Source organism: Alternaria alternata, assembly GCF_001642055.1.
Source record: "Alternaria alternata strain SRC1lrK2f unplaced genomic scaffold CC77scaffold_8, whole genome shotgun sequence".
NCBI classification, from domain to species: domain Eukaryota; kingdom Fungi; phylum Ascomycota; class Dothideomycetes; order Pleosporales; family Pleosporaceae; genus Alternaria; species Alternaria alternata.
This window is the reverse complement of record NW_017306197.1, coordinates 1,132,860-1,152,135: the sequence shown is the minus strand read 5'-3', so window position 1 is coordinate 1,152,135 and position 19,276 is coordinate 1,132,860. Positions and strand designations below refer to the sequence as shown.

General features: G+C 50.1%; 7 protein-coding genes across 7 annotated transcripts; 4 read left to right on the top strand and 3 right to left on the bottom strand.

Annotated features, from left to right (window-relative positions):
* The first annotated feature begins 984 nt into the window (after nt 1–984).
* On the top strand, nt 985–2,257 carry CC77DRAFT_1019736 (RTA1 like protein). Its single transcript, XM_018524892.1, has 4 exons — nt 985–1,315; nt 1,375–1,397; nt 1,457–1,682; nt 1,745–2,257. The coding sequence occupies exons 1-4, from the start codon at nt 1,153–1,155 to the stop codon at nt 2,179–2,181; spliced, it is 849 nt and encodes a 282-aa protein (XP_018387285.1). The 5' UTR covers nt 985–1,152; the 3' UTR covers nt 2,182–2,257.
* Nucleotides 2,258–2,460: 203 nt separating this feature from the next.
* Nucleotides 2,461–3,771, bottom strand: CC77DRAFT_933681 (hypothetical protein; the record flags this gene model as incomplete). Its single annotated transcript, XM_018534335.1, has 2 exons — nt 2,461–3,645; nt 3,703–3,771. The coding sequence occupies 2 exons, from the start codon at nt 3,769–3,771 to the stop codon at nt 2,461–2,463; spliced, it is 1,254 nt and encodes a 417-aa protein (XP_018387284.1).
* A 127-nt stretch (nt 3,772–3,898) lies between these two features.
* CC77DRAFT_1019733 (NTF2-like protein) lies at nt 3,899–5,848 on the bottom strand. The gene is made up of 4 exons (XM_018524891.1): nt 5,450–5,848; nt 5,264–5,375; nt 4,715–5,201; nt 3,899–4,642 (listed from the first exon to the last, which is right to left on the bottom strand). Exons 1-4 carry the CDS (start codon nt 5,678–5,680, stop codon nt 4,165–4,167), a joined length of 1,308 nt encoding a protein of 435 aa, XP_018387283.1. The 5' UTR covers nt 5,681–5,848; the 3' UTR covers nt 3,899–4,164.
* A 438-nt stretch (nt 5,849–6,286) lies between these two features.
* On the bottom strand, nt 6,287–9,548 carry CC77DRAFT_961352 (hypothetical protein). The gene is made up of 4 exons (XM_018535621.1): nt 9,153–9,548; nt 9,006–9,104; nt 8,122–8,959; nt 6,287–8,072 (listed from the first exon to the last, which is right to left on the bottom strand). The coding sequence occupies exons 1-4, from the start codon at nt 9,528–9,530 to the stop codon at nt 6,328–6,330; spliced, it is 3,060 nt and encodes a 1,019-aa protein (XP_018387282.1). The 5' UTR covers nt 9,531–9,548; the 3' UTR covers nt 6,287–6,327.
* A 146-nt stretch (nt 9,549–9,694) lies between these two features.
* Nucleotides 9,695–10,938, top strand: CC77DRAFT_1008148 (uroporphyrinogen decarboxylase; the record flags this gene model as incomplete). Its single annotated transcript, XM_018523523.1, has 4 exons — nt 9,695–9,749; nt 9,804–9,845; nt 9,892–10,427; nt 10,474–10,938. 4 exons carry the CDS (start codon nt 9,695–9,697, stop codon nt 10,936–10,938), a joined length of 1,098 nt encoding a protein of 365 aa, XP_018387281.1.
* A 1,621-nt stretch (nt 10,939–12,559) lies between these two features.
* Nucleotides 12,560–17,118, top strand: CC77DRAFT_1088902 (ABC-2 type transporter; the record flags this gene model as incomplete). The annotated part of the gene is made up of 5 exons (XM_018529475.1): nt 12,560–13,132; nt 13,176–13,447; nt 13,507–15,308; nt 15,356–16,260; nt 16,318–17,118. 5 exons carry the CDS (start codon nt 12,560–12,562, stop codon nt 17,116–17,118), a joined length of 4,353 nt encoding a protein of 1,450 aa, XP_018387280.1.
* Nucleotides 17,119–18,261: 1,143 nt separating this feature from the next.
* On the top strand, nt 18,262–18,842 carry CC77DRAFT_1008146 (hypothetical protein; the record flags this gene model as incomplete). The annotated part of the gene is made up of 2 exons (XM_018523522.1): nt 18,262–18,302; nt 18,356–18,842. The coding sequence occupies 2 exons, from the start codon at nt 18,262–18,264 to the stop codon at nt 18,840–18,842; spliced, it is 528 nt and encodes a 175-aa protein (XP_018387279.1).
* Between the last annotated feature and the right edge of the window lie 434 nt (nt 18,843–19,276).

Below are 19,276 nucleotides of genomic sequence, written 5' to 3'. Positions count from 1 at the left end.
TTGTAACTAAAAGGATAAACAATACTAATTCTATAAATAATAGAATAACTAGTTAATAATCTGTGTAAGAGATAAACTATTTAAGTTAACTATAATAAGTGTAATAATAAAATCTGTTTATCCTTTATACCTATTGCAATCTATACTTATCTTCACTGTCCTTATATACTAATTCTTGTATCTTCTAAAGACCTAAAGATGTCTGGTTACGTGCGGACCTGTCCTTACATAATAGTGGGGTCGTTCTTGCTTGGCGTGAAGCTAGTCACGTGATTATCGCCCCGCGGTGATTATTACCTTCTGACGTGGTCGTCGGTTGGCGTTCAGCCCCGACTCCTTCATCAAGGGTGGAGTTCCTTTTGTTGCTTGTAACAGGCGGATCCTCTCTACCATTCCTCATCAGAGTCACTTCCAACTATGTGTAGATATATCACAGTATTTTCCAAGACGGTACGACGTAGAAATACAACTAGATCACACAGAAAGCTTTGATAATCATACTGTGTGCCAATGTATAAGTACAACTAGCAGCAAGGGAGTCCGGAAAGCAACGGTGCACACTATGAATATCATTCTTATGGTTGAAACGATTAGATATTGCCTCAGGACATAATCTTCCAGTCGTACCTGCACATACCTTAAACCTACGCAACAAAGATTTATCCTAAAGTCTCCTCGAAAAGCCATCCCATCTATGAACCACACTAAAGCACAAGTCTGATGACATCGGGAAGACCCGCTGCGTACTTCGTACCAAGTGGGGCGATACGCATACGCACACGCATACGCATACGCCCCATGCGCAGTGGGCCCGCTAATGTAGCGACTATCCTTAGCCCGGTCTTCAGCCCGAACCTTATCGCTAGGTCGCCCAGAATTACCCGGACGATGTACTGCGGTTTCGCAACCCTAGCAGAAATTGCACCTGGGCGTATCATATAATACGCATACGCACCGTGGAATACTGTACTAGATGGCTCAGCCTGCGGAACGTGTGTAGATAATCTGGTCCCAACGTTACAAATAGGACAGGTTGATTAGGTACTTTGAATTATAGACTTCCAAAAAACGTTGTTCGCTTTGCTTTACTGCACGTTTCTACACCTTCAACACCCACTCCTCTTCGTATTATCTTCAATTAGCGATATCATCATGGCAGAAGAGACCGTCGATTTCAAGCTTTACCGCTACAATCCTTCGATGGCAGCTGCCGTCATCTTTATTATCCTATTCTTCCTCATCACAGCATTGCACTTTTATCAAATGATGCGAACCCGGACTTGGATCTTCATCCCTTTCGTTATTGGCGGCGTTTGTAAGCTACACCCATTTTTTGCGTTCGCCGTGAAGAGATTGACTAATAATTTGTTGCAGTCGAGGTTATCGGGTATATCGGGGTACGTGCGAGAAATTGTGGCCTAAAAAGGACGACAAAACTGACGTGTGTGTTTTACAGAGAGCCATTTCCGCCCAAGAGTCGCCCAATTGGTCCGTCGCTGTCTACTCACTCTCGACTATCCTCCTTCTGGTTGCGCCCGCCCTATTCGCGGCAAGCATCTACATGATGCTCGGCCGCATCATCTTGGTGACAGACGGCGAGTCACATTCACTCATACCCAAGAAATGGCTCACAAAGTCATTCGTAACGGGGGATGTAATCTCATTCATGATGCAGGGAGCCGGTACGTATTTTTCCAATCTCCAGGGTCTAAATCGACAGCGAAGACTGACGCATGGACACTAGGTGGGGGTATAATGGCAAGTGGCACCATTGAAGCTGTGCATACCGGAGAGAAGATTATTATTGCCGGCCTAGTAGTGCAGCTTCTCTTTTTCGGCTTCTTCATCGTCACCGGCGTCATCTTCCATGCCCGTATGGTCCAACAGCCGACGTCAAAAGTATATTCCCAGTCGTTGCCATGGGAAAGACAGCTGTATGCACTCTACGTAGCCAGCTTACTTATTCTCGTGCGATGCATCTTCCGACTCATTGAGTATGCACAGGGTAACGACGGGTATCTCATATCCCACGAGGTCTTCCTTTACGTGTTCGACGCTGTGCTCATGTTCGCTACAATGGTTTGGATGGCTTGGGTTCATCCAAGTGAGATCACAGCGCTGCTGAGCAAGGGTCGAGGGAGGGCGGTGCGGCGAGTAATATCGGTTTATTCCCTGCGCTGAGCTGAGTTGTTTACACCGACGGATTCGTATAGTTATTTTTGACCTGCCTGATTGCGAAAGCAGATGTTACACGGCCGGGACAACCGCCTAGAATAGAACCTTCGCGTGGCGCAATCCTTGTATGTCATCTTGGTCTTGTTTGAAGCACCTCCTTCTTCATCCCACTGTGAAATCTGAACCAGTATAGTCACCTATCGCTTCCAAATTATTCCAAGTACATATGGAGAGTTAGAGTCCTTGATGTAATTGGAGAGTCGATTCTGCGGCGAAGAAAACTTGTTACGCGAGTCTTCCCGGCAACGAGTCGTCAAACTGGAAAGCGCCTCGCCCACCATCTTCAATTCGCCTAGCGACTCCCCTTGGCCACTCGGTCAGCGCACCCCAACTAGGACCTGCAGCATGTACCGAGATCGCCAGGTCCTCGATGAGGCTAATTCCCGTACGCGCCCCCCACCAAAGATGCCGGATATGGAGTAAAAGCACACCGTAATGCATGAAAATGGTAAGAGCCATGATATCGCCGTTTCGGATCAACCTCATGAGCGCCTCTCTGTGTTCCTCTGGCCAAATCATCGCAGGCCAGCCAATGACGCGCCCTAAATGATTCGAGCTCGTCATGTATCCGAAAACGACTCCAAGACACCGGATTCCTGAGGCATAGACAGCATGGCGCTCTTCGTCGATGGAATTGGAATGCAGAAGGCTATCTGTATGTTGACGAAGCTTTTCCAACGCGGCTTTTGTCTCATCGTCCGGGTCCAAGTCTCCTGGTGAGGGTCGGAAGAATGATCCCAGTTTTCCATTGGTCAGGAGGGTAACGGATTTGGAGTGTATGATTCCTATACCCTGCCCTAGTTCAAGCGTGGTCATCAGGCTCTCGGTATGCGCTGAATTTGCAGAACTCGGATCTGCATTTGGCAAAGCGATGGCCATGACATTTATAAGAATGGAGAAAGCAAAGAGAGCAGTACAGTTTGTGTCGTTGATATCTCCCAGAGTGTCGTTGTACTTTTGCAATCCCTCGTTCTGATATCGTATCGCGAATTCGGTGTATTGCCTACGCGAGTCCGGATTGTAGAATGCGAAATGAAGCGACGCCATTGCCAAGAGCCCATCCATTAGGAAATCGTACTGCACAGCCTCTTCTGGGATGGCTTCCGTCCAGGCGACAAGTTCTGCGGCGTCATGTGCTAGGGTTCGACTCGTTCTGTTTATGTAGTAGACCATCAGCTGCAGCTCTTGTCGTCTCGAAACACCAATCGTTGATTGTAATGCTGTATCATGTGCGCGAAGCTTCCCTGCTGGCCATGGTGGCTCTTCAAGCGGGAAGCGGGTTGGGGATCCGGTAGCTTCCGAACTTGAAGCTCTGGAGAGATCATGTCGACTGGGTTTAGCATTTGATCCATACGCGCAATCTACTCGTCGAAAGATGCAATTCTGGCATGTAGGTGTTTCTTCCCCGCACTATGTTGACGTGATCAGTAAGCACTGTAGTTGCGCAAGGGCACAGCTTGCTCAAACCTTGATATGTCTTTTCTTGCAAGGCAAGCAACCATTACGTGATTTAGTATGGGGTTTACGAAGTGGCATGGCTAACGCTAGTAGCCGACAAAAGTGAGTGTTAGCTCTCCTCGGTGAACTTCTGGAAGGATGTCTGGCTGATGAACGATGGTGGAACCTTTCTGGAAGGATGTTCGCACACCCCTGCAAACACCGCCTGGACGCTAGTACTAGTTGCGGCACCGAGAATAGCATTGATCTGCGCACTCCACGCCAACTGCTTCTACATTTCTCCGAAGAAACCACGACTTGCGATCCATCGCTTTGTGCGCAGCTTCGCGTAGTGCGCTGATCACCTCCAGAATGTCCAGCGTGACTGAGACATGGCCGATGATAACGATATCAACCGTTAGGAGATGGTGCGCATAGCCTGTGAGCCACAAGACATGCCTTTATCCATCCCTATCCCTTGAGAGTTTCTCATCAAACATCGTCAACCACTCGCCATCTACCACCCATCAAAGCATTGCTCTCCTCACAACTCTCATCCACCAACTTCCTACTCCCTTCCATACCCACAACCGGCAACTTGACCTCGTACCTCTTCCCCTCCGGCCTGGCCTCTCCCTCAATCTCGAATGGAAAAGGGACATACTCCGGCAATAGCCCCAACTGTTTGAGCGCCGTCGCATGATCCCAGCTGATATGCTCGTGACACAGTCGATCGCCGCGCATGGCAACGACGCTGGTGAAGGGAATGGCGAGAGGCCTGCCGGTAGGAGGGATACCGGGTAGAAGCCAAGGAACTTCTCTAGTGTGTGTGAGGGTGAAGATGAATTCGTCAATCACGCGGTCGATGCCTACGGTGCGTGAGACGAGAGAGAGGGCGGTATCGGGCGGGTTGCTGAAAACAAAGTGGTGAGTGTAAAAGGCTGTGAGTCGCTCTTGGCCCACCCCTCCGCTGCCTAGTTATTAGCATATCGTATTCCGACACGGTGTTGACGCTCAATAATGGTGCTGGATGGATACGTACGTCATGGTCGGTATGTGATTGACATACGGCTGGTCCACCATTGTAGCCATTGTTTTCGCAACATCTCTCTCCCCAAACTCGAATTTCGTATGCTCTTCCCACACAGCCTCCAGGTCGAAGAATGGTCCACCAAGCAAAGGCTTCAAAAAGGTCAGACTCCTCGTGTGCGCAATGCCTGCGCTTCGCTTGTGGTAGTCCTCATCGCTTGGAAGTACCCATCCGGATTCTTTCTTTGCATCTTCGTATCGGTAAGACTTGATGACGTTCTCCGGGAGTGGTGTCGTATCTTCTGAAGATGGTCCTGGGACCAGTGAACACGATTCACGACGACGAGTATCTGGCAGCCCCGCTATGTGTATCAATTGGGGTGGAAGTGGTGTTGAGCCGATGGTGGTGAACTTTCCGCCACCGTAGGAGACAAGAGCTTTGATGTCTGGAGTGCTACCGGCGGCTTCTTCAACGTAATATGGAGTTCTTGATAGGTATGCTGCAGGGTATGGTCAGTTTGTCGCCAAATGATCGTCATTGCTTAGAAAGGAGTTGACTAACATATCAGTCCAACACCATTGCTGAATTCGCATCCTTTGCAGTTCTTCAACGCTTCTAGGGCTTTTTGGAGAGGAAATTCGCCACCGTCTTCAACTTTGCCAGGGACTAGCAGCTACAGGTAATCAGCGTTAGTACCTTGGATCAACTTGGCCCTCCGCTTCCGTCGCAATCGCTCCCAAAACATACCTGCACGACTGCAAACCCCTCCTCGGCCCATTTCTGTAGTGGCGGTGGATCTAAACACCCGTCCTTGGCTTCTCTCGCCGCATAGTGATCCAACACAAGCACCAGTCCAGGTCCTTTTCCGCGTCTAGAAAGCGGTGGTTGGAGTGTGATACTTGGACTTATGGTTCTAGGTAGCGGAGGTGGGGCACGTTGTGACGATGACGATGGTGGGGTAATTGGCGCTTCACCCATGATTGTCGTAATCTCAAGATTAGAGTTTTCTTGATACACTCGTGAAGCTTACTTGTTCAATGTCCTTCAGGACTAGGTGTCTGAAGGAGTAAGAAAAGTAAAGATAAGACGATGTATCGAGGTTGGAGAATACAAAAGATCACACGCCTTCCTAATGGGCAAGATAGAGCGGGTAAAGGTGGGGTAGAAAGGTAATCTGAACACCAGTCTCACGACATTCCTTCAACAACAACAACACATGTCAATGCCAGTGTCCTTTTCATCACCTCGCATGCTCACAGCGCTTCAGATATCTTGTTCCTGCACAGCCACGTCGTCCCACCTCTTCCCGCGTGACGCAAATAGCGATAGATTGCAATACACGATGATCTTCGCCGTATGCAGAGTATCTGTACGACCCAAGCCCTCTGTCAGAGCTCGATCTAGCGCTGAAATGCATGTCGCAAGCTGTCACGAGATGGTGTCGTTACATCAGATGGCGTTATTAACGCGTGCCAAGCAGAGTTCGTGTGAGGTACCCGAGGAAGGAGGACAGGACACGATGCTGGGAGGAGAATTCGAGTTGGCATACAAGACTTCTGTTCAGAGAAGCATGCGAGCGTCAAGGATGAACTGTTCGCAGTGTTTACCTGGCTATTCTGACGTTATCATTGCCCATGCACCTTCGCCTTGCCACCCTTCAGCCCCTCCAAAACCTCCTTAGCTACTTCAATCGCTCCTTCTGGCATCCCCGCAACCCTTGCAACCTTCAACGCGTGGCTCTCTTTGTTAACCCCCCTCCTGAGTTTGTGCACATAAGCCCACCTTCCACTACCGTCCCCATCCTCAACAACATCATTACACCAACAACTCAGATCCTCCCAGCCTTTTCCCTCCGTCATATCCGCCAGTGCGTGAAAATGCGTCGCAAACAACACCCTACCCCCATTCACATTATATAAATGATGGAGACAAGCAAAGCCGACCGCGACGCCATCTTCCGGCGTAGTACCCCGACCTACTTCATCCATGATGACGAAAGATCGGGGCGTAGCTTCCTTGAGTATCTGAGCGGTTTCTAGCATCTCGACCATGAATGTGGACTGGTCTTGGTAGAGGTTATCAGCCGAACCCACACGGGAAAAGATTTTATCTACAAGGCCGATCTCCGCGTAAGTCGCTGGTACGAAAGAGCCGGTTTGCGCCAAGATGGAGATCAAGGCGTTTTGACGCAGATATGTCGATTTACCAGCCATGTTGGGCCCGGTAATGAGGTGGATACGTGAGCGGGGACCGAGGACGCAGTCGTTTGGTGCGAAACTGCGGCCCTGGGATAAGAGGCTGGCTTCTACGACGGGGTGGCGGCCACCGACGATGTTGTGTGCGGGTTCTGCGCTGAGGATTGGGCGGACAAAGTTCTTCTCCACAGCGAGTATGGCAAAAGCGCATGCTACGTCGAGGTCGTCGAGGATGGCGGCATTGCGTCGTAGTTTGACGAGGTTTTTGATGACGTCTTCGCGCAGGGAAGACAGGACGCGTTGTTCTTCTGTTCGAATGCGAAAACGTGTTTCATCCATTTGCGCGCCTAGGTTTGTCCATTCCGGGATTTGGAACGAGCGTGTGGATTTGCTGGATGATAAGCTGCGGGGATAGAAGGCGGTGGTGCGGGCAGTGTCTTTGCCTTTAACGTGAGCGATGTGCGCGAGGTTCGGTGTCCATTTTAGTACGAGGCTGTCTGTTGCCATCCTCTGGCGCATTTCTTGTTCTAGTTTGCTCTTTTCCTTTGCCATCTTATCCAAGCTCTTGTGGAGACGCTCGAGTGCTGGACTGGCGTTCCGTTTCATTATGTGGACATCTTCTCTGCCGTCTGTTGCGGGCTTGAAGCTCCCAGTGATCATCTTGAGCTTTGGCTGAATGCGCTGTGGCAACTCCTTCAGATCTTCTTCTCCGGCTTCTCGGCCAACAACATCCTGAGCCAGATTTGACATCCCCTCGGCTTCTTCACTTTCCATGCGGTGATACTCAGACAGACCTTCTTCATCGATGGCATCCTGTATGCGGTTCGCGAGCTCGAGTGGTTGTACTAGATCAAATCGACGTTCAAGCATGGATATGCACTCCCTTCTTCGATACTCTGATGCCGCTGATGTGGGATCGACGGGTATGGATATCCTAGATTTTACATGCTCGTGCAGTACGTCCACGATGTAGGCGGTGGTAGGGATAGTTTTTGACAACTCGATCAGATCGTCAGCGTCACCACGACCGTAAGTGAACTTAGTTACTAAGCGCAAAGTGTCGAAGGTCTGTTCTAAGAGCGACCTGATGTCTTGGCGGAGTTGCGGGTATTGTATCATCTCTTCGACGAGATCTAGTCTGTCGTTGATGGTTGATAGTGACATTGATGGTGCAGCTTGGAAATGTTAGCAATACAATATTGTCGACCATAAAGACTGACTTACACAGCCGCTGCGTAAGCAGTCTTGTGCCACTCTTTGTGATTGTCTTCTTTAACGCATGCAGCAAGCTTCCTTCGTAGGTACCTTCCCGGATGGTAGCTCGGATCTCCAGCGCCCTTAGACTGTTCTTGTCGATGCTCATATGCTCTTCGGCTTGATGCCGTACTGGCGCACGAAGTCGACTGCGCGAACCGAGCAGCTGGTACTTGACGTAATGCAATAGCGACCCTCCCGCAGCGACTTCACTTGGAGTGAAGTCGCCTATGTCATAGTCGTCCACTACATCTTCCAACATAGATTTCCAGTCCTTGACAGTAAGTGGCACCCCTAGGGGGTCTTGGAACGTGATAATATGCCCGTCTTCTTGCAAAATAGAAACGATTCGCGAATGGTTCTGCTCTTGGAAGACACTGTCTAGCACAATCTCTCGAGGCTTGATACGGGCTACTGCTGACGGCAACGACGCAATGTCTGTGCTTTGCGTGAGGAAGTCACCGCTTGAAAGATCGATCCAGGCCAGGCCGACCTCCGTGCGCGGGAGGTTGAGGACAGATGGCACACTGGAGCTGCCAGGACTCTGGTTCACGACCTCCTCTTGTGTGATTACTTCAGGGCTGACATGGATGCTAAGAAGATAATTGTTCTCCCATGGATCCATGAAATGCTCGTCGATAAGAGTGCCTGGTGTTACGATGCGCGACACTCTACGTGTGTACTGCGATTCGCCTTTTGCTTTTGTTGGTGCATCGTTGAGGAATTCGTCACTAATCGCGACATGCTTGTTGAGATCCTGAACCAGTATCTTCAGATATCTGTCTAGTTGATAGGCAGGGAAACCAGCCTGATGGTATCAGCATTGTAATTGGTTTCTGACATGCACTACGAACCATGGAGATCGCAGGCTTCTTGCTTCCCTTGGAAACTCTTCGCTTGGACTTTTTGATGTTCAACAACGGCGCAAATTCGTCTGCGTGCTCAAAGTATAGCTATAAGATCCCTCAGCACTAGTTCGAGGTAATGGCTTACTTGCACACCTCGTAAAAGCCGCCTACGCGTGTGACTAGCACACAGTGACTAAACTTGAGCATGTTGTTGCGTACTTGCTGCAACAGCGGCGGATATTCCGGTTCTGCATCATCTTGCGGCGGCAGCGCCTCGGCTTCTAGAGGCCCTTGTTGAAGTTGGTCAAGAGTCACTGCAGACGTCCTCTTCGCGCCGCGGCATTGCGATAGTGCAAGACTCGTTCGACCGATGTCATGTGTGGCACGTGGTTTCGCGATGGGTCGCGTCGAGCTTAGGGACGAGAGGCTTGAAGCTGAGGCTGTACTGTAGGCTCGGCGGATGAAGTGACGTGGGTTGCACCGGCACGCCAAGTCATGACATGTCGAATACCGGACATGTCTAAGAAGCATCCTCGGAGTAGGATTGGCGTTAGAGGGATGTGGGTCAAGCGCAATGGTAGGGGATGCAGGAACGCGTCTCGATGCAGTTAGCGTCGAAGCTGCACGCGCGGGGTATTCGGAACTACAAAGTTACGACGCCGATGACATGCATCCAACTTTCATCCACAGCAGAAATGGCTCCCCAATTCGAGCCCATGAAGAATGACCTCATTCTGCGCACAGCGAGAGGTCAAGACCCCTTCTCTGCTTCGCCTACAAACAGTCTGAATTGACCCTCTGCAGGCGAAAAAGTCGAGCGCCCGCCGATATGGGTGATGCGACAAGGTAAGCATGCTCCATAACATGTCTATTGCATGCTGACGACGTGCAGCCGGCCGCTACCTCCCCGAGTACCACGAAGCAAAGGGCAAGAATGACTTCTTCGAGTGCTGTCGCAGCCCCGAGATTGCCTCGACCCTCACCCTCCAGCCCATCGAGCGCTACGCCGGCCTCATCGACGCCGCCATCATCTTCTCCGACATCCTCGTAATCCCACAGGCAATGGGCATGGAAGTCATAATGGTGGACAAAAAGGGCCCGCACTTCCCCGACCCGCTTCAAACGCCAGAGGACAAGCAGTACAAGGAGGTTCTCGAGAGGAAGGTGGATGTAGCAGAGTCGCTAGATTATGTCTACAAGGCGATCACTATGACCAGGCAGAAACTGGCAGGCAGGGTGCCACTGATTGGCTTCTGTGGTGCGCCGTGGACGCTGCTGTGCTACATGGTCGAGGGAGGTGGCAGCAAGATGTTCATTCAGACCAAGACGTGGATCTACAAGTACCCCGAGGAGAGCAAAGCGCTGCTGCAGAAGATTGCCGAACTTTGCGTCGAGTACCTGGCTCTCCAAGTCCAGGCCGGAGCACAGGTATGTTGTCCGAAGCAGGGCCGAAGTGGTGCACTGACACGTGTAGATGATCCAAGTCTTCGATTCCTGGGCGGGTGAGCTGTCGCCGTCATGCTTCAAGACCTTTGCGCTTCCCTACCTTAACTACATCGCCGACAACCTGCCCGCGCGTCTCCAATCAAAGGGCCTTGAGCCTGTTCCCATGACCGTCTTTGCGAAGGGAGCGTGGTATGCGCTGGACGATCTTTGCAACACCAAATACAACACCATTGGTCTTGACTGGCTACATGCGCCTGCGGAGGCATACAAGGTTGCGCAAGCAAAGGGCAAGGTTCTCCAGGGTAATGCGGACCCGGGCGTTTTGTACGGGAGCAGGGAGTCGATCACAAAGGTGGTGGAGGAGATGGTGGCTGGATTTGGTGGTGGCAAACAGGGATGGATTGCGAACCTCGGTCATGGTATCACTCCTTTCGTCAAGCCAGACGACCTCAAGTTTTACTTTGAGGAGATTCACAGATTAACCAAGACTTAATGGTAGGTTGAAGAATCGACGCTGGAAGCAGCGTTCAAAGTACCACAACTTTCTGGAGCGCTTCAGTCCTGCTTTCACCTGGTCAACTGCCGCTGAATCCCGGTATCTAGGCGCGCAGATCTCTCATATGGTTCCGTTATGCGTACTTCCACATCTCTCCGTTGCCTTCACCTGTCGTATGCTAAGGATACTAACCCAGTATGAATTCCTCATACATCGCACACTCTTTTCATCAACGATTTACTTATAGCGCCTGTCAGATATCTTCTACATCCGACATCTGCGGAACGTCCTACATGTTCAAGCCGCCAAGTAGCAACAAAACCAAGGACACGATGCTCGAGCTTTTGAGCCATGTCCATGCAAAACTCGATAAACAAGCAATTGCTGATCTATCGCGCTACATCGTTCACTAGTGGGAATGAGAAGCTCTGAGCGTGTTCAAGCAAGTATTGCCGATATTTTCGTAAAATGAATATTGGCCTTCGCTCGAGGGGGTCATAACAAAATTAGATTTGTGACTGGAGTCAGCCTTCAATTGATGCCAGGACATATATATTGCGCATCTGTGTAGTTTGCAAGTTACCATCCTCTTGTATTCGCTCGTGATCATTAACATAACACTAAGATACAACTGCTGGTCAGATTGCTGGGTAGTCTTACGCTGTAGATCTAAATTTCAGGAGGAAATCGGTATCGGCATACTATAAGTCCCGATATTCGACATCCTCACTGCCAAATGCCAAGCGCCGTGTACATATTCGTTTGCGGTCGGCCCGATCGGTGGTTGTACGAAAATACCTGAACCGGAACACGAGACGTCCGAGTCCCCGACAATCACCCTGCCAAGGCCATGCTCAATCCACACATCCGCTTCCGGCTGGCATCATAGGACATTGTACGAGTTGTTGATGCCAAAGTTCTCCGGGCGAAAGTTCCTCCTTGCTCAATTCCTACTTCCATGTCTGGACTTTGCAGGGGGTTCACATATGTAGATTTGTACACGGACAAAACTCTTGAAGAAAGGGAAAGGTCCGATCACGTCATTGTGGCTCAGAATGCATTCGATAAGGCCTACAAGGGCAACTTAGTGCGGTATCCCTCTAAATGAGTCGAGTCGACAGGAAAGCGTGGACACTTGCGGCTCATGTGGAGAGGAACGATACAGTTATCATAGACGCGGCTAGGCTTAGTAGTTGATGGCAGCTGTAGCGGTGATCAGTGCCCGGAAGATGAAGGCGTCATCCTTCTCCGCGTTCAACTGATTGTTGTACGACGATGGAAGGTCGTGTTAAACCTCAGCCACTGTCATACAAGGCATTTAAGTGATCCCTCTACCACATTTCAATAACCTGCCCTCTACATTCCATATGCATCTCGCCACGCTCTTCTTGCATCAGTTCATCGAGAATCAATTTCTTGTGCTTTAACAGCCACGCTCTCTTCACCGGCTATGTTCGAAGACAGTGCAATGGACGATGATCATACCCAGGAATATGGGAGGCACTATCAAAATACTTCTATCAAAGGTACTATTCAGACTCAGGGACGTGACACTGAAGGAAAGGCTGACCCGAATAAAGAGCACGACAACTTTCCTCTAAGCAGCGAGGGAACTGGGATGAACCGCCCGTCGATAGGAGATGCAAGTGAAGGTGAATTACGGCGAGTCGCGACTATTATTTCACAAAGGAAGCAAAGTATTGCACAAGGGTCCACCTCCTCTGATGTACAAGGTGATCCCGCCTTGGACGTGCAGAGTGGAAGCTTCGACCCAGTCAAGTGGCTACGCAGCTTCCTCAACAATTTTCACGATCAAGATGGCACACCCAAAAACACGGGAATCTTATACAGGAGTCTGGATGTTTACGGAAGAGGATCCGCCCTGCAGATACAACAGACTGTTGGTAGTTACTTCCTGGCTCCCATGCGATTCCGCGAACTCCTCAGATCAAGCAAAAAGCAAGCTAGGCATATCCTGCACAACTTTAATGGAGTTCTCCAGAGTGGCGAGCTTCTCATTGTGCTCGGACGACCAGGATCGGGATGCAGCACTCTCTTGAAAACAATGTGCGGAGAATTATTTGGGCTCCATATCGGCGAAGATTCGAAAGTTCATTACAACGGCATTTCACAGGACAGGATGATGACGGAATTCAAGGGAGAGATTGTTTATAATCAGGAAGTACGTGATGTCCGGACAGCTGGCCGATGTTGATGCTTACAGACGGCTATAGGTTGAAAAGCACTTTCCTCACCTTACCGTAGGACAAACACTCGAGTTCGCATCCCGTTCCCGACTCCCTGTCCGAACCTCTAGTGGAATGTCTCGAAACGAATTGAGCAAGCATTGCGTTCAGATTGTCATGGCTGTCCTTGGTCTGAGCCATACGTACAACACAAAGGTTGGAAACGACTTCATCCGAGGTGTGTCGGGAGGAGAAAGGAAGCGCGTCAGCATTGCAGAAATGATGCTTTCTGGATCTCCGTTTTGCGCTTGGGACAACAGGTAACACCCTCAAACACCTTTAGACTTCAGAATCCTGCAGCTCATGCTGATATACCTAGCACGCGCGGCCTCGATTCAGCAACGGCGCTGAAGTTTGTGCAAACCTTGCGCCTAGCGTCCGACTTGGGCGGTTCCGCAAACGCTGTCGCAATCTACCAGGCCAGTCAGGACATCTACGATATCTTCGACAAGGCTACAGTCCTGTACGAGGGTCGCCAAATATACTTTGGGCCGGCCACAGCAGCAAAGTCATTTTTTGAAAGGCAGGGTTGGCATTGCCCACAGCGCCAAACAACTGGAGACTTCCTCACGTCCGTCACTAATCCACAAGAACGGAGGGCTCAAACAGGAATGGAAGATAAGGTCCCTCGGACACCCGAAGAATTTGAGCAACATTGGCGACGGTCGCCTGAGTACCAAGCTCTCATGGAAGACATGCAGGTTTACGAGCGAAATTATCCCCCCGGTGGCCAGAACGAGAGCCTGGTCCAACTTCGCAACCAGAAGAACTATGCTCAGGCAAAGCATGTTCGCCCCAAATCTCCCTACACTCTTAGTGTAATACAACAAATCGGCTTGTGCACGAAGCGAGCCTACCAGCGTATCATGGGAGACATAGCTGCAACGGCTACCAACATTCTCATCAACGTTGTGCTATCGCTAGTGCTAGGCTCTGTGTTTTTCAACACTCCTGATGCCACGGTCGGTTTCTCGTCAAAAGGTGCAGTGTTGTTTATGGGTATATTACTTAGCGCACTCAGCACCATCGCAGAGATTAACAGTCTCTACGCCCAACGCCCGGTCGTCGAGAAACACGCTTCGTACGCCTTTTATCATCCATGCTGTGAGGCTATCGCTGGAATCATCGCCGAAATCCCTATCAAGTTCTGCTCTTCGGTGGTTTTCAACCTGATCCTCTATTTCATGGCTGGCCTACGAAGGGAGCCAGCGCAGTTCTTTATATTCTTCCTCATTACTTACATCACCACTTTTGTGATGAGCGCCGCATTCAGAACCATGGCTGCCCTTACAAAGACAATTTCCCAAGCCATGGCACTTGCAGGTGTTCTTAGCCTAGCGCTTGTCATGTACACCGGGTACGTCGTCTCAGTGCCTCAGATGAAGGACTGGTTTTCGTGGATCCGCTACGTCAACCCCATTTTCTACGCCTTTGAGATCTTGATTGCGAACGAATTCCACGGACGAGAATTCACATGCTCGGAGATCATTCCTTCATACACTCCGCTTGTCGGAGACTCATGGATCTGCTCAGCCGTAGGTTCGATTGCCGGTCGTCGTACTGTGAGTGGAGACGACTACATTGCAAAAAGCTACCAGTACTACTACTCTCATGTTTGGCGAAATTTTGGCATCCTGCTTGCATTTTTGTTTGGACTTATGGGGATTTACTTTTGGGCAACTGAGTGTAATTCGAGTACTACCAGCACGGCAGAGGTGCTCGTCTTCCAACGTGGCCATGTCCCGGAGTATCTCCAAGAGAACGATAGCCAAACAGCAACGGATGAGGAGAAGGGCGCCGAACATTCACAAACTAAGCCATCCGAGCCAAGCTCGAGTGTTCAGGCCATGGAACCTCAGAAGGACATTTTCACTTGGAGGGACGTCGTCTATGATATTGAAATCAAGGGAGAGCCCAGACGCTTGTTGGATCACGTATCTGGCTGGGTTCAGCCCGGCACACTCACGGCACTAATGGGTGTCAGTGGCGCTGGAAAGACGACCCTCCTTGATGTACTGGCACAGCGAACCACGATGGGTGTCATCACTGGTGACATGTTTGTCAATGGGAAGCCTTTGGATGCTAGCTTCCAGCGCAAGACAGGTTATGTTCAGCAACAAGGTAAGTCTCTGACTAAGTCACACCACTTACCACTAACCTTGCCACAGACTTGCATTTGGACACCGCCACCGTCCGTGAGAGCCTGCGATTCAGCGCCATGCTTCGCCAGCCTGCATCTGTGAGCATGGAAGAGAAATATGAATTCGTCGAGAAAGTCATCGACATGCTAAACATGGGAGATTTCGCTAATGCTATTGTTGGCATCCCTGGCGAAGGATTGAATGTTGAGCAGCGCAAACTTCTTACTATTGGCGTCGAACTTGCTGCCAGACCGAAGCTCCTTCTCTTTCTCGATGAACCTACCAGCGGCCTTGATTCACAGAGCTCCTGGGCTATCTGCGCCTTCTTGCGTAAGCTTGCTGACGCTGGTCAAGCGGTACTTTGCACTGTCCACCAGCCAAGCGCTATCCTGTTCCAGGAATTTGACCGCCTCCTGTTCCTTGCGCGAGGTGGAAGAACCGTCTACTTTGGAAAGATTGGAAAGAACTCAAGGACTCTACTGGACTATTTCGAATCCAACGGAGCACGCAAGTGCGAGGATGCTGAAAACCCAGCCGAGTACATGATCGAGACAGTGAACAATGGCCCGCGCGACAAACAGGACTGGCATGCCATCTGGAAAGCAAGCCCGGAGCGATCGGGTGTGGAAGCCGAGATCGACAGACTCCACGCAGAGAAGGCAAACGAGCCAGTGGCCGTCGAAGCAGAATCCGGTGAGCAGGCGGAATTTGCAGCCCCCCTCGCAAGACAATTCCAGATTGTGACAAACCGTGTCTTCCAGCAGTACTGGAGGATGCCCGAATACGTCCTATCTAAGTTTGTACTCAGTATTCTGGGAGGTCTCTTCGTTGGATTCACATTCTACGATGTCAACGCCACTCAGGCAGGGATGGCCAATGTAATGTTCGCCATCTTTATGATTACAGCCCTCTTCTCTACCTTAGTTCAACAGGTTTGTCCACACTCAGCCGTCTGTTCGGGGTAAGCGCTGATACTTATCGTCATCCAGATCCAACCTCTCTTTGTGACGCAACGTGCGCTATACGAAGTCCGCGAGCGACCCAGCAAAGCTTATTCATGGCGCGCATTCCTTCTTGCTAATATTATCGTCGAACTTCCCTATCAAATCATCTCCGGAATCCTTCTCTATGCTTGCTTCTATTACCCAGTTGTTGGAGTTCAAGCTTCGGAACGCCAAGTACTTGTACTCCTCTACAGCATTCAGTTTTTCGTCTTCGCATCTTCCTTTGCCAGCATGACGATAGCTGCATTACCCGATACTGTCACGGCATCTGGAGTCGTCATCATGCTTACACTCATGAGCATCGTCTTTTGCGGTGTATTGCAAAGTCCGACCGCGCTGCCCGGATTCTGGATCTTCATGTATCGCGTTAGCCCCTTTACATACTGGATTGGTGGTATTGTGTCGACAATGCTGCACTCGAGGCTCGTGGAGTGCTCCCAAGCAGAAACAATGATCTTCAGTCCACCTGAGAATCAGACATGCGGCCAATACCTTGCAAGCTTCCTGGAGAGTGCGATTGGTCAGTTGCAGAATCCAGACGATACACAGCACTGCAGATACTGTTCGGTAACGATCGCCGACCAGTTCCTTCAGGGCTCGAAGATATTCTGGACCGAGCGATGGCGCAACTTTGGTATCGTATGGGCATACGTTATCTTCAACATATTCGTTGCTGCTTTGACTTACTATCTCTTCCGCGTCAAGACTTGGGGCAGTTCTGTTTCTAAACCGAAAAAAGACTCCGACAAAAAAGCGCAGACAGCGACCACCCAGACGTCAGAGTAGCTGTAAGATTCAGCAGCCACTCTATTACCTGTATACGTCAAGTGCGTTGGCTGTAAGGGAAAACTGATGATCAAACTAGGTCGTCTCTGTTCACTTTTCTTGGTATAATTGTGGGACTTTTGTTATCGTATAATCCTTTCCTTCTCTGACACATCTATAATGTTCACAACGTTACTCTTCATCTGAACGTAATATTTAGTTATTCTTCAATATAGTTACTTCTACCGGTACATCTCAACTCATCTATAATACTGCGATGATCCATAGATGACGAGCCACTGACACCCACCCTATTACCATCGTCGCCATAGCTGGAATCGTTCACACATAGAAGATTGGAACTACCATTGAGTGGAACACAAAACGCTTGGATGCACGCACAATGATCGGGAAAGAAAAGATTTTATATGTATTGACCTCTGATGGATCCTGGAATTGATCCTGGAAGACAATCAGTTCCACGCACAGCACTTCATCACCACTTCTTCATTTTCCTGTCGAACTCAGGAACCAGGTCTGTGCCCTCGCCCTAAACCACGGAGAAGTCGCCAGAAAAGCCTACGTCTAAGCATACTCCTTCAAGGTATGATCCGATATAGCTACTCCACGTTTGTCGCCAAGTGCGTGCCAAGACCGTGGCTTTCCCATACAAGTTTGACACGTCCGTAATTGACACAAGCTATGAACTTGGTATGATCGAGTTTCTCCAACATCGCACGTGTAATTAGATTGATCTCTTGTAGAATGTGCGTAGGAGATGGACAGAAGACTGGGATCTAGCGCCAGTGTGGACTGATTGGTAAGAGCAGGAACGCATGTCCGTGACCAAATGGACTGAATCTCTGCGTGGAAAGGAAAGGGATGTGTTGGCGCAGCAATCCATGTAAATGATCCGTTGTTGCAAGCTGATCCGGCGAAATTGGGAGCGCGCATGGTTGTGGGAAATTATAGGTGTTCTGCCTCAGGTTTCCAAGCGACATGGGGTGAATGTGCTCAGCCACCTTCCACTGCCTCGAAGCCTCAGCATACACACGCACAGCCCCATCATGAATACCATGAACCCCTATATCTCTTGCCCTCTTCACTTTTTAGCATCTTGTGTAAATAGTCTTTCCAAATCCCAACATCAGCGACAGATCGAACATGGCATCAAAATTGCAACCAGAGGAAGCTCGCGCTGCAATGTAAGTCAATTCACAGCACACGTCTCTCTCACTCCTAACAACAAAACAATTAGTCCCACGCACAACACGCAATCACCACTTCTCCGCCTACCAGCCGAACTCCGCAATCAAATCTTCGCCCTCGTCCTCCGTCACTCACAAATCGATCTCTTCGTTTCGCCAACGGCAAAAGGTACAAACATGCGAGCCAGCCACCCCACACGCACCAACTGCATCGGCCTCCTACACGCGTGTCGCCAAACACACGTCGAGACCGCGCTACTGCTCTACGAACTAAACGTCTTTACCATCCGAGCTTCGCACTGCATGCATCTCGTTGCCTTCCTGGCGCGGCGAACGGCTACGCAGATCGACGTCATGGCGGAAGTGCAATGGAAGCCGGCTTTGGATGTCATGGGGGTTTATGCGTGCTCGGCGGTTGAATGGTTGGATATGACTACAAGGGAAATTGACCAGCTGGAACGGAATCGGCGCCAGCGAGAGATTGAGGATAGGCGTTCGAGCGCAAGAGCAAGAGGACGATTATATGGATATGAGTGAAGTTGACCAGCTGGAACGAGACCGGCGTCAACGAGGGCGGTGAGCATTGTTCAGATCGAGCTTGTGCGGCAAGTGGAATGGAGAGGCATCGGCATGGTTCGCTGGAAAGAGTACCGGCAGCTGAATAGGTTTGATTTACCAAGAGAGAGTTGCGTCAGCCGCTAGCGTGGTAGTCGATGGAAGGTTATGGTAGCGCTGGTACATACTATTGAGCTTCGTTGCATCATGGTGGTACCAGCAGATGAGCGAACAAAAGTGACGTTAGGAAAAAAAAAAAGACGATTTGCAGGAGCAAACAGCTTAAAGAAGAACATTTTCATCAAGAAACTACTAAACCCTCATTTACTAAGATGCCGTTATTCAGGCTTTCTCCCCTGTCTAAGAAGAACGCCGAATGAACCAGCAAGAACAAGATAGTGATGCCTTGCAGAAAG